Source organism: Notothenia coriiceps, unplaced genomic scaffold (assembly GCF_000735185.1).
Source record: "Notothenia coriiceps isolate Sejong01 unplaced genomic scaffold, NC01 NC01_scaffold00012568, whole genome shotgun sequence".
Classification (NCBI taxonomy): domain Eukaryota; kingdom Metazoa; phylum Chordata; class Actinopteri; order Perciformes; family Nototheniidae; genus Notothenia; species Notothenia coriiceps.
Window position 1 is genome coordinate 956402 of NW_011345269.1, and position 14036 is coordinate 970437.

Below are 14036 nucleotides of genomic sequence, written 5' to 3' on the forward strand. Positions count from 1 at the left end.
GGGGGGGGGGGGATATATCCAGTCTCTGATAGTGTTACGTTATTATGAGAGGGCTCTGTTTGATTCTGAAATTGTATATATTTATATAAATATATACATATATATGTGTGTGTGTAAGTGTGTCCGCATCTGTAGCCTGTTATTGTCTCATTATACCGCACTGTGAATGAATTAAAAGTCGTCATGAACACAGGCTGCTGTGCCTCCTGTCATCATTAATGGACGTCTCTTTAAAATGACCGCTCAGAGGAGAGGAGTTCTCATTTCTCTAACCGCCTGCTGCTTCCCCTCCTCGGCTCCTCCACTCGCATCTCCTGTGGGCGGGACTAAGTCCCGAGGATAGGAGTCGAGGATAGGAGTCGAGGAGGGGAGTTAGAGAAATGAGAAAGGGCCCGGCACGCGAAAATTATAGAAATGAGAAACGGCTCATTTCCCAGGACTCGCACGCGTCTGCTTGACGCCGGGCCCGGCTGCCCTCCCCGACGTCCCCCGACAGGCGCACGGACGCGAGGGCCCGCTCATCACTGCGCGCACATGTGCGACCGCAGTTTTAATTAATAAATGTATTCTTTGATATGGTTTAGCCTTTCTCAGGCTACAACATGGTTAAGTTTATGAATATTAGTAAGGAATACAAATCCCTCTTTGCAATGTTTACCAGCTTCCTTTTCAATCACAATCAACTGGAATAAAAACAATATTGTTAACATGAACATATGATTCAATGTTCGTTGTTTAGAGTTATTCTAAGGCTTTACTCATTGGGAACTCAGTATGAGATAGAGCACACTGTTGAGATGTCCAATCTGCCTGTTTTACACCTCAGGTGGACCAATCAGCAGGTTGAAGGTAGCTAATCCGCTAACGGGCACCACCTGCTTGCTTGCTCTCACACACACACACACACACACACACTCACAGAGAAATATATCTACACAAATGACATAACGACCCAGGGTCGTAACACTCAGTAAAAGTACAAAAGTATTGGTCAAAATATACTTAAAGTACCAAAAGTAAAAGTACTGCACAGTGTGCCATTTCAGAAGAATATATGATATGTTTTGATTATTATTGATGCATTCAAGTGTTCTCAAAGCTGGTAAAGGTGCAGCTAGTTTTAATAACTTTGTATACTGCAGGGGAGCTTGTGAATTTACTCCAGGTGCAACTAAAGTCTGATTTAAGAGTTGATATTTTACATTATAAATCCATATCTGTAAATTAACTAAAGGTAAAAAATAAATGTAGTGGAGTAGAAGTACATAGTAGCATAAAATGGAAATACTCAAGTAAAGTACAAGTATCTCAAAACGTACAGTATTGTACTAAGTTAATGTACTTAGTTGCTTCCCACCTCTTCTCTTATGCATTAACAAATGAACACCAGACCCAGGGACAGTATTATCCTACAGGCCATAATACTGCTAACTCCTGAGCTTGCAGCATTTTTATTATTTAAAAAAATAAATAATTCAATGTCTTGAGTATATTTATGTTCCATTGTTGGAAGAACCTGTGACACAATATTTTCATTGCGCAACTACAATGTAGCTGTGTATTTGACATCAAAACCTTTGAACCTTTAAAATACATGTTCTCTTTGTTTGAGGGCCATGTTTTAAACAACGATATAGATTATATTATATTAGAAGCGTTTATTGTCATTTATACAAGTACAATGAGAAAAGTAAAGTTATTCACATTTTAGGACACTTTTTCTGAAGCACTTTTTAAATATGCAATCAGTTCTAACACAATTAGGGGGGGAAATAGTATTAAACTCATAAGAAAATGTTGAGTAAGGCTTGTGCAGATTACATTTTGAGTGACATATATCTCCAATAATCATGATAAACTCAGATTTAGCTGTCAGTTTAATAAAACTCAGTGCATAACTCACAAGCAAGTCAAAAATACATATAAGGCATGCAAATGAGAGGATCATTTTGAATCCATCTGGCAGATGTACCTCAGGTCAGGGCACATGTTTCCTCCTCTACTACACAAACTGTCTGATTTGACAGTCTTTTACATTATTCCCACAACACGAAAATACATGTAATGAATGAAAGAACTACGGCCTAAATGATTCAATCTGCAAATCTTCACGTGCCTTTTTGTGTACCCCGGCATTCCCTCAGAGTACGGTTGTCTCTTGGCTGAGCTCATAAATCCCTCTTTATTCCGCCGCCTGCTGCCATAAAAGCGCCGGGAGCTCATTGTGCGGAGGGATCTGATACAGACTACACCCAGCCGCTGCTTCACTCCCTGGCTTTCTTTGCTGCCCCAGCCTTGACGTTGTTAACGTCGTAGTGCGGGTTAGATTAGAGACTGTCCACTCGTCTCTAGGTTTCCTTCCGATTTGTCTCTCTCCTGTCTGGCAACCATACTTCCGAAGCAGCAGGGATATTCACATAGCATCAATTTTCTTGAACATGTCTTGGCAAAGCTACGTGGAGAACCTGATGGCCGATGGCAGCTGTCAGGATAGCGCCATTGTTGGTTATACGGACGCCAAATATGTTTGGGCAGCACATGCCGGTGGTACATTCAACAATATCACGGTAAGGGGTGAACATCGGGTAATATGAGTTCAAGTGTGGCTTCGTTTGACAGTGTTTTGCAGGTTATGCACACACAGACGCTCGACAGACTGTGAACTGTTACCTTGCGGGGTTGAATGAAGCTAACGATACCGTGCTAGTAGCTAGCTCGTTTATCGGTGGCCTGTCCGTTATTTCCTGCGAAGGAAACGCTGCAGGATTAGACCTCGTGTTGATCAGATAAGACTCCTTGTGGTTTTCACGTACTACTAAAGCGTACAACGACAAGTCGCCGTTAGAATGCTCTAACAGAATTGTCAAATCAGTGCTATATTAACCTAAGGCTTATTTTGAACCAGCAAGTAGACGATGTCTGACTGAAGAAAACGGGCATGCTTTTGTGTGGCCGCTTTGATTAGCTAACGTTAAGCTTCACCGGCTACCTGTGGTTAAAAGGCTACACTGGGGAGGATTGGTTAGCATACGAATAGGCTTCCTCGTCAGTAAAATAAGAAACTTGTCTGACAATTCATACATGTATGTTTTTGATTGGGAATGACAATGTGTTTTTTTCCTTATTCATTGAGAGGGATGGGATGAGAGCTAGTCCGGCTGCGAAGACGTCACTTAACTTCCGCTGCTGCAGGGATTGGATGTGTTCAGTCCCAGAAATTCTAGTTTTAATCAATATATTAGCAAGTTTTCAAATTCTTTTCATAAACATTCTCTCTTAATATGCTGGAAATCTTAATGTTAGTTATATATATATATATATATATATATATATATATATATATATATATATATATGGCTGATGCCTGGATATTCATATTTCGAATAGGGCTAAAAATAACAAGCAACTCTCATTATCGATTACTCTGCAGATTAATCACTCGTTCCAGAACATTTCTAGTCAATACGGTAACTATAATTGATAAGAAAACAGATGTTGTGTATAAAAAAGGAGTGTTTTGAACCTATTCTGTTTACTATCATGAATGAATATATAAATACCTGAAACTATTAATTGAAATTCAAAATGGTTACTTTTAAATTGACAAGCTGCAACGATTAGTAAACTAAACGTTTACTTTTTTGACAAAGTAATCTCCAACAAACTTGATAATGGGTAAACTCTTTAGTACCTTTTTTTTTTTTTCAATGCACCAGATTCAGCCTCTATAAACTAGAATTAACATTTTCTAACACTAAAAACAAAGACTAAACTAGAAACAATAAAATCAGATGATCATTTATATGTGCAGCTCTACAGTATAGTAGTATAGTTTTTAACTCTAGTTGTCATTTTGGAACTAAAACAGACATTTTTGAGATTTTTATCAAACAAAAGTTTTTGCATTTTATTTGTCAAACAAAACGATGGCAGTGTCCACGTATTTTTTTTAAATCATAACTGCTTAATCTTATTTATATGGGAGGCACTACTATTTATTTATCTTTAAACCTTAGCGGAGGAGTTCATTTTTTTATGTTATATTCCTGAGGAAGTATGCCAGTCATGTACCTGAAAGCGTATAAAGTAACTAATATTTGTAACATAATTAAACTGACATTTCCCAATCCTGTGTTTTTGTGTATTTTTCAGTCTCAAGAAATTGATGTCCTCATTGGTAAGGACAGGGAGAGCTTTTACACCAGCGGTATGACTCTGGGTGGAAAGAAGTGTTCAGTCCTGAGAGACAGCCTCCATGATGACGGGGACTGGACAATGGACATCAGGACGAAGAGCGGGGTAGGAGAACCCACATACAACGTCACAGTGGGAAGAGCCGGAAAAGGTAACAGTGTAGTTTCAGAATTGTTAACTTTATCATCCTAACCATTTGATGTGTTGTGTATGAGGGCTACCTCACATGAGTTTTGTGACTCAAGGTCAGACATCCAGGGGTCTGTTTGATTACATCTACAGCAACATGATCAAAGCTTTGTTAATTTGAGCTTTTTAACATTTAAAAATGTCACCTCTGGAGTTTGCATTCTTTATCATATCCAGAAAATTATTGGGAAAAAAATGATCTATCCTGTAGTCGTGTTGCTATTTCATATCCTTTTGAGCAAGTACACTTCAGTTATTTCAGATCTAATTGCTCACAACTAGCTAAAGTGAAACATAACCCAAGAGTCACAATAACATATGTCTGCTCGTCATCAAACCGTATCCAGGGTTTGCCTCATGGACTGTATATATCAATCGATGAACGTCACAAATAGTAGGAGTAGTGTTTGGGGGGGCCAAAACTGCGGTATCAAGCCCCACACACCAGCTAGCTGCCAAGTTGACACAATGGTAGTGGTTTGGCCAGGAAGACTAAGTCTAACTCTTATATTTGTATTGTAAATGTATGATCAAATTGACACATTTTTGTATCTCAGACTGTTATAGAACATTTAACTCGGAGCAGCTGTCAATCACAGCTGTCAATCCTCACCTCTCACACTATTTTTATAGTGAAATATAACTAATTAAAACCAAACTTATCAAAATGTTTACAACCATTAGCTTGACAATTAATTCCTAGCGTGACAGAAATCACCTTTGTGAAAAATTGAGTTAAAGTTTTTAGTTTATCGTCCGCCTTTTTATATATACAGTCTATGGTTTGCCTACTCCAGTCCATTTGCCTTTGTGGTCCTCAATGTCTGATATTGCTTCAGTGTGTCTCACATGATACTTTTAGTAGTCTGACTATGTTTTGGTCAGTTATCACTTTTTATGTGGGGAAACACTGATTGCAATCACAACCAAACTCTGTTTTCCTTTCTTTTTCCCATCACTGTTCCTCTTTTCTGTTGAGTTTCCACCTGTCATCCTCCTGCCTTGCATGTTATACTCAAAGAATGGTTGTCAAAAGAGCACTAACATTGCATACCCTTAGGAAAGATTAAGTTCCCATTGAGTCCCTGGCATGTATATTAATTAAGTCTTAATTTAGAGAAATTAGCCTATCACTTATGGGCTGTTTTCTGTGTGATACTCTCTGGTTCGTCAGTCTGAAGTTCCATCTGATTTGCTGTTAAAAGCAGATGTCAGCAAAAGCTCTCCTAACCAATCATTGCATAAAAGTGTTTTGATGGTGATATTCAACCATGTGTTATGGATGGCCAGTTCTGGGTGAGACATGTATCACTTTGTGAATATGTCCATTATTTGGTATGTTTAATTCAAAAATAATTTAATTATCATAATTTGGCAGTCCAAAATGTACGGACAAGTGCTGCACAATTCATCTACATTTTATCGTCGTGAAAAATCTGAATTTGTGTTTCAATGAGTACCATTTTGAAATGAAATATTTTGAAGCTGCAGAGGTATCCCGGCCTACAATTTGGTATTGTTCAGACTCAACAAAATACTTTTGAATACAGATCCTCTACAATTAATTATCATACATTGTTTATTGATAATTATGCGAAAATAATCCAAATTGCAATATCAGTGAAATTATTTTCAATTATTTATTTCCAACCAAGTTGTACAGCGCTAGTATGGACATGATTACATTTGTAAAACTAGCATCTTTGCTAGCAAATGGTGTGCCCGTGAGCCCTGAATGGCACACAGTTAAATATCTATCTTCACGCTGCTGGTGATTTCTTTCTTGGAATGCCTTTCCCTTTTATCCTTTTTTCACTTTTCTTAACTGTCCCTTTTCTATCTCTTCTCTTCCAGTTTTGGTTCTTGTAATGGGCAAAGAAGGGGTCCATGGAGGCGGATTGAATAAGAAGGCTTTCTCAATGGCAAAATACTTGAGGGATTCAGGGTTTTAATGTTTTACAAGCTCACTTAGATCAAAATTTGAGGGACAAAAAAAAAAGAAGAGAAAAGAAATGTTGTTAAGATTTCTCCTGCAAGCAGTCAAATGTCATGGAAACCTTTTAATAGCAAATGAAGAGTGGTAAGATACTGTGTCACCTTTTTGTTACCCCCCTCTTCATCCTGTAAGGGGGAGGGGGAGACTCTTCAATTTTGTTCATTTCTCTTTTTTTCCTTATGTGCTCCAGTATTGGTTTTTGTCATGGGAAAGGAGGCGGTCCATGGTGGAATACTAAACAAGAAAGCACATTCAATGGCTGACTACCTGAGGAAGGCTGGATATTAAGCAACCTCTCCACCCATCCATCAGCCCACCCCCCCAACCAACCAACCAACCACCCACCCACCGCATTGTGTTGACACTCCTTCCAGGATTAGACGGCATACAATGTAACATCCTACCCAGTGTACCCTTTTTTTTAAAACGGCCTTTTGTTTGCTAAAATCCCCTTTTTTTTTTCTTTTCTTTTTTTTTATATATAACCCACCCCCACTTAAACCTTGTACTTTATTTTTTTTGGCACTGCAGTAATGGCATGTACATTGAAATGTTTATTAACAAAATAAAAGTGTAAAACAAATTGGGATTGGCTTTGTATAACATCACTTACGATTCCAAGCAGAAGTACACATGTAACGGGGTTTTGCTTAACCCTTATGTTGTGTTCGGGCCTCCCGTGACCCGTTTCAAGTTTAAATGATATAATAACTACGCTCTAGGCATTTTTTGTTTTTTTACGGAACAAGGCTTCATGATCTCCTCCAACAGCTATATAAACACTAAAAAACAGATTTTGACAATTTAAGCTAAGCCTGATCGTCTCTTAAAAAAAAAAAAAAAGTATAATTTCGCGTCGGGTCTGGGAAGAACCAGCAGCATTGTTGGGGGTGACTCGGGCAAATTTGGCCCAATCAAGATTCATCTTTGACTTTATACACTCCAACCCCTTCATCCACTGTAACAATAATTTAAAACTTTTTGGGGGAGAGATTGTATTCTAATATTATTCTGCTGTCAGATAACGTAATGATCCACTGTCTTCACTATAGGAAATATGAGTTTTACTTAAATATGTGGTGTAATGTTTTTTGGGGCCATAAAATTACAGCAGGATTGTACTGTTATGAATGCATTATAAGTTAGTTATGATGTAGTTAAAACAATATTGGATGATAGTGTTTTGGACTGAGAAAAATCATGGGACAAAATTGACCCGCGAACGTCATGAACGGTAACAGCTTTTGAACGCAACACAAGGGTTAGCAATACTATAAAAATGGCTGTTTTGTTTTTTTTGGCATTTAAAGTTGCATGCATACCGTCTTAAGCAAATCTCTGTTCCGGAGTAATATTCCAGCCAAAGCCCATCTTCTCTTCTGCCTCCATCTTGAAAGAAATGTCCTCTGAGAAAGTCCTGTATGTGTGTACCAATTTGCTTCCTGTTCCCCTCCATCACATGCTTTTGCTGTTGTACCTGAACGTGGTCTTAATGATGTGGGCTGTTGTTTTGAGTGTAGTGTAAGAAGAAGACATATTCAGAACATCCTGCAGTCTATGCGGACACCTCCATGACGGCTCGGACATTTGTCAGCTTCTGCTATTTGTAAATTTGTCTGCATCACTTCAACCATGTGAATTTATTTTGTCCCCCCCTACCCTCTTTGGACAAATTGTCAAAAGTAAGAGGATTAACAAAGTTTTTCTGATGGAGGATTGTTGGCATCACCTGTTGACTGTTAACCATAAAGGCGACTTCAGATGTTAAACCGCTTCCTTAGACATCGACGCAACTTTCATCACTAATTGATTTGTAGCTGACTTCATGTCCATTAACCAATGAAAAAGCATTTTACTACAGTATGAAGGACTGTACACCGAGGATTGTTGGGCTCCTTGGAATTATTTGCCTTGTGCTTTAGTCATCAAAGGTGTATTCACAATTGTCATAGTACGGTACTTAGAAGTATATTTAAAAGAAGAAAAAAAAATGAAGCTGTGTTCACTAAAACCTCTTGAAAATGGTGTTGGAATAAGAACATTTGTAAGTTGTCTTGTGAACATTTTCTGAGAATAACTGTATTCTGTGCCATAAAAATTGATCTGATCTGTTGCTACGAGTTGGATTTTTAACTGCTGCCCCGGAAAAAGAAGTAACTTTTAATGGGACTTTCCTAAGGGGGATGTTTTGGCATCAGTAATCTCCATCTTTGTGTAATATGTACAGAATTAAACAACGGAAAAATAAGTTTGCGATATTTTGTCTTTTCTTTTTTTTGTTGTAAATTCTTTCAGCCACAAAATCTGCTATTTTGAATGCCATGAATTGATGAGACATCTTGTTTGCAGACAGATCAATAAAAGTTATTCCAACCAGAGGTAAAGCCAATATGTCCTGTGTTGCCTCGTAAGTACATGTTGACTAATTCAAGAGTTTTATATAATTTATTTTTAATTAAGCTCATCTGTTCGCACTTTTTTTCAATAATGATACACTACATTAGCTGTGACGCACGTCTTTTTGGGACATAGGTTAATCTTGTATTATACAATCAATACAGCTAATCACTACTGCCTTACCATTAACTTTTGAACAAATAGATTCCACTAGAATTGTATTATGGGAGATGAAGTCAGGATTAACCTCCTACTGAATACCAGAGATAACTACTCAATATTCCTTTGCAGAAAGTTAGAGGACAATCCACATTTCTATTGTATTTGACCAGATGAGAACCAGTAGTGCCAGATATTTCGATAAAACATTTTTTTTTTAAGCACTGCCAGAGGTGGAAAAAGTATTCAGATTCTTTATTCTAGTAAAAGCACTGTTACCACAAAAAATACTAACTTTCAAGTCAAATAACTGCATCAACAAGGGTACTTGTGTTAAAGTATGATTAGGATGTACTTCAAGTATTAGGAGTAAAATAACTAATAGCAGAAAAAAAATGTTAAAGCAAATCTCCACATTTAAGAAACTGAAACAGTGAAATATATTTTAACAAAAAAGCTCCTAGCAAAATTGCTGCCAGTTAGTTTAGTTGGATGCTTTAGTCTAACCCAAATAATCATATATTAAAAGCTTTTCCTAAGTATTGTGTGTAAACATTTATAAAGTAACAATACATATTTAAAATAAACGAGTTGGGTAAAAAGTCAAAAATTGTCCTCCAAACTGTTGTAGAGTAGAAATACAAAGTTGGATAAAATGGAAAAAATACTCGGGTAAAGTACAAGAACTTCAAATGTGCACACAAGGACAGCCCTTTAAACGAAAATGTACTAGCCTAAGATTGGTTATAATAAGGGGAAATATGAAGGGTGTATTTCAATTTTTCGGCTTTTTTCCCATCAACTAAGATGTGTTATATGTTTTCAACTTGAATTGACTAAAATGTAAACATATATATTTAAGAGGTACAGTATAAGAAAAGCACAAGTTTCATGTGTGGGCTATTTTCCATAATCCTTTTTGAATTTGCTGAGGGCCAACTCGAAATGGACAACAGGCCTCAGTTGGTCTTAATAGAAACACTAAACTACCCTGCATCCTCAGATATAAACATTTCAGAGTGAGCAGCAATGGTGGAGTGTAGCTAAGTACATTTACTCAAGTACTATTTAGAAATGCTTTACTTTATTTCCATTGTATGCTACATATGCTTCTACTCCTCTACATTTTGGAGGCACACATTTTATTTGTACTCCTCTACATTCATATTTATTATGTACTTTGTACATGATAGGATATGCTGATATGATGATATGCAGTACTGTACTACTAATCTACCCTTTCTCTAAAAAGTAACTAATATGGTCTCAACATTTACAAACTACAACATTAAAATGTATCCCTTTGGTGATAAAACAGAATAATACTGTGAAAAAAGAGTCGATGTGCATACTGAGTACTTTTACTTTGGATCATTGAAGTATATTTTGATAATAATACTTCTACTTAATTCATAAATGTTACTTCTATGGAGTAAAATTTATAAATTGGAGTATTTTCAAACCATAGTATTTCTGCTAGAAGTTTATCAGTGGACACATACAGTACAGAGTAGACAAAGACTCCATTTTATTATCTCACACTATAATATATATTCTGAATCTGCTTGTTCTAGTCACACCAAGTAAAATCTTCAAACCCACACGATAACATGTAAGCTACTTTTTGGTTTGCTATGACAAATTATTGCGAGTAGTGACAGCCACAATCTCAAGGAAAAGCTAAACAGATATTGGCTTAATCTGAAATCAGAAATCTAAAATAAATCAAGACAAATGTGATAAACAAGGCTAAAAAACATGGATGTCCAATAAGTGTCAAAAGAAGAACAATTTAATGTGTATCTTTGTTATTCCTCCACTGCCAAAGACTACATGTCAGTAGGGTGTTCAGAGACACAAATGAACGCCCGCCCTTAATTGCTGGATTGGCAGCACCTGCTGTGGTCAGGTGTAATCAGTCCTAATCAGGACCAGCTATGTTAAAAAACTGCCTGCAGAGGAGAGAGAGCACACTGCTACAGCACACTGCCGGTGTGCAGTGCATTTTCCTGTGTTCCAATGACGTGTCGAGACAGCGGGGACAGTAGGATTTTACTATGTTTAGGAGTTTTACTGGTTGCTAGTTCATTTAGCCATTGCACAAGACTGACAAAGCCTAGAGCCTTGGATACACTAAGAAGAAACTCTACAAGTAGCAATGGGCAAGTAAAAGGAAGTGAACAGCACCATGGAAGACTCTTAATAGGGCTACATTCTCAGCAAGGAACCACAAAGAACCTTCTGGATGTTGATGCAGATTACCAAGATGACATGGGTATGTAGCTGTAATACTTACAGTCCTGCAAGTGACTACAAGAGTTGTTAATCATGTCAAGTCTTTTAAGACTAAGTCCAATGCTTTTATTTTTTACTTGTATTTGTGTACATTTGAATAACTGTGCAAACCTTACTTTTCAAAGCTTCGGATGAAGGCTATTCAAAGCAAAACAGTGAGGCAGTGGAACGTCTTCTCAAAATGGAACCAAAGGTTGAATGTACAGGCAACTCCATGAGGCTTGAAGTCCAAGATGCTGCTTCTACCCCTGGATCTCTCTTCTTTGTGGACAGGGGTATGTTTAACTTGTGGAATGATGCATATACAGCCATTACTTGTACTGTACACAATACTTTTAAAATCTCCTGTCAAATGTATTGTCAGGAAGCGGCTTGTCTCCACTGCCTTTGTCAAAATTACCACAAAGCTGCGGTTACACCATCAGATCAACACGGAGAGATTTGGTCTTAGTTGCCCCTTACGATGGTTGCTTTGTCGCTGTTGAGGTGAGATACTTAATCTTGAAGAAATGCACATTTGAACCATGTACACATGCAACATTTGCTTTCTGGTTTTAGGAGGACTGCTACGTTCTCCCATTGCGTTGGTATGGGTTACCAGTGAGGATGTCATGCCCTATGATGAAGCAGTCATCACCTGACCCTCCGATGGTCACCTGCCATGATCAGGGTATGATCGTGAAAACGAGTTGGATAGTCCCTGTTTCTAAAATTGAAGTGAATTGTAAGTGGTTTCCTTTTTCTTTTGATATTTTGTATCTTAATGTTGAAGATAAATATTAATGGATGCCTATATACATTTGATTGTTAGGGCCTATGTATAGTGCATCATTGCAGTCGTTATTTAGGGGACATCTGTGTTCTTTATGCTATTCCATGTCTGCATTGATTAAACTCTGCACATGGCACACTCCAGTTTAACTTCTCCTGGCAGTCCGTGATATACTTACACTAACTATAATTCAGTATGCATTCTATTAGATCATTACCTCTGTCATGCGTAATGTCCACTAGTGGCCTGGTATTTGGAATCTATTTTACATTACATTGCATTTAGCTGACTCTTTTATCCAAAGCGACTTACAATAAGTGCATTCGACTAACAAGATACAAACTTGAAGAAAACAGAATCATATAAGTAAATCAGGTTTCATAGAGCTAAAAAATGTCAAGTGCTACTCAACTGGCTTTAGATAAGCCAGTCCTTTATTTGTATATAAGTGCTTTGTTAGTAATTCTATGTTAGTAATTCTATCGCTCGAATTGGAGTCGAAAGAGATGAGTTTTCAGTCTGCGCCAGAAGATGTGTAAGCTTTCTGCTGTCCTGATTTCAATGGGGCGCTCATTCCACCATTTTGGAACCAGGATAGCAAACCCATGTGTTTTTGCTGATGGGAACTTGGGTCCCCCTCACAGTGTTGGCACCCTTTAGGTTGTTGTGCTGGTTTCCCCCAAAGCCTTGTCTACATTGCTCATCTTTTTTTATCTTTGTCAATTTGAAGTATTAAACCACATTTCTCAATTTAACACTTGGTCTGTCTTTTAGCCTTAAGTGATGGGACTCAAATTGGACAACAGTTGAGCTGTTTTCAAATACACATTTTTAAAGGGTCACATTTGTTAAGCCTCTAATCTCAAAATAGTACTGGTATTACAGCAATGGAATTGAACTTTACGTGACAAAGATGTCTGCCCTTTGACTAGATGTGTTTTTTTAAAGTATAACTTATTACCTTTCAGTGGATGGTAACTGGGAGCCATTGATGAAGGCATCAGCCAGATGTGGGTTCAGTGTAGTCTTGCATCCTGAAGGGGCAGTAGTCTCTGTTCGCTATGCACCCTGTCTGGGCATCAAGGTATGGGAGAGTATTTATTTTTATTTGATCTCCTTCAAAAAATATTGGATAACCAATTGATCTTATTGTTTCAGGATGGCATGTACACCCTTGAATTGGCTGGTGAGGGAGAAACTAAAATCTCCTGTCCATCATTGTCAGCGGTTTCAAAGTTTCCTGGGAAACCATATCAAGGGTCAGAGGATATCAAAGAACCCAAGTTGCTTCAACCTGCAACTCAGGACACAAAAGCTCCCACTACTGTATACCCATCCCAAAAATCAACCCCTTTTATAGCACCATCTGCAAGCCAGCCAGAGCCTGAGAAGCCAACTATTACTCTGAGGTCTCCACAGCCTGACAACCATCAAGGACAAGTACAACAGCCTTTCTACCCCTCCTTCCCCTACTATCCTCAGCCACAACCTGAAAAGCCCACCACAGTCCCACAACCTGAAGCACCAACCATTACTTCAGTGTCTGAAAAGCCAACTGCACCTCCCATACCTCCCCAGCCTGACACTCCTCAGGGCCCAGTACAGCAGCCCTTATTCCCCTTCCCCCACTACCCTCAGCCAGTGCCTGAAAAGCCAACTTCCGCTCCCAAACCTCCACAGCCTGACGCCCCACAGGACCCAGTACAGCAGCCCTTCTTCCCCTTCCCCTACTACCCTCAGCCAGCACCTAACCACCCAACTGCAGCCCCCAAACCTCCACAGCCTGATGCCCCACAGGGCCCAGTACAGCAGCCCTTCTTCCCCTTCCCCCACTACCCTCAGCCAGAGACTGAACAGCCAACTGCTGCTCCCAAACCCCCACAGCCTGACGCCCCACAGGGCCCAGTACAGCAGCCCTTCTTCCCCTTCCCCTACTACCCTCAGCCAGAGACTGAACAGGCAACTGCAGCCCCCAAACCTCCACAGCCTGACGCCCCACAGGGCCCAGTACAGCAGCCCTTCTTCCCCTTCCCC

General features: G+C 38.7%; 1 protein-coding gene across 2 annotated transcripts; it reads left to right on the forward strand.

Moving 5' to 3' along the window:
- The first annotated feature begins 2225 nt into the window (after window positions 1-2225).
- pfn2a (profilin 2a) lies at window positions 2226-8757 on the forward strand. 2 transcript variants are annotated; one of them, XM_010773423.1, is made up of 3 exons: window positions 2226-2567; window positions 4153-4345; window positions 6238-6563. In XM_010773423.1, exons 1-3 carry the CDS (start codon window positions 2439-2441, stop codon window positions 6333-6335), a joined length of 420 nt encoding a protein of 139 aa, XP_010771725.1. In that variant the 5' UTR covers window positions 2226-2438; the 3' UTR covers window positions 6336-6563. The 2 variants fall into 2 exon arrangements, with proteins under 2 accessions (XP_010771725.1, XP_010771724.1); XM_010773422.1 differs by lacking the exon at window positions 6238-6563 and adding an exon at window positions 6570-8757 and having other exon boundaries at window positions 2228-2567.
- Window positions 8758-14036: the final 5279 nt, after the last annotated feature.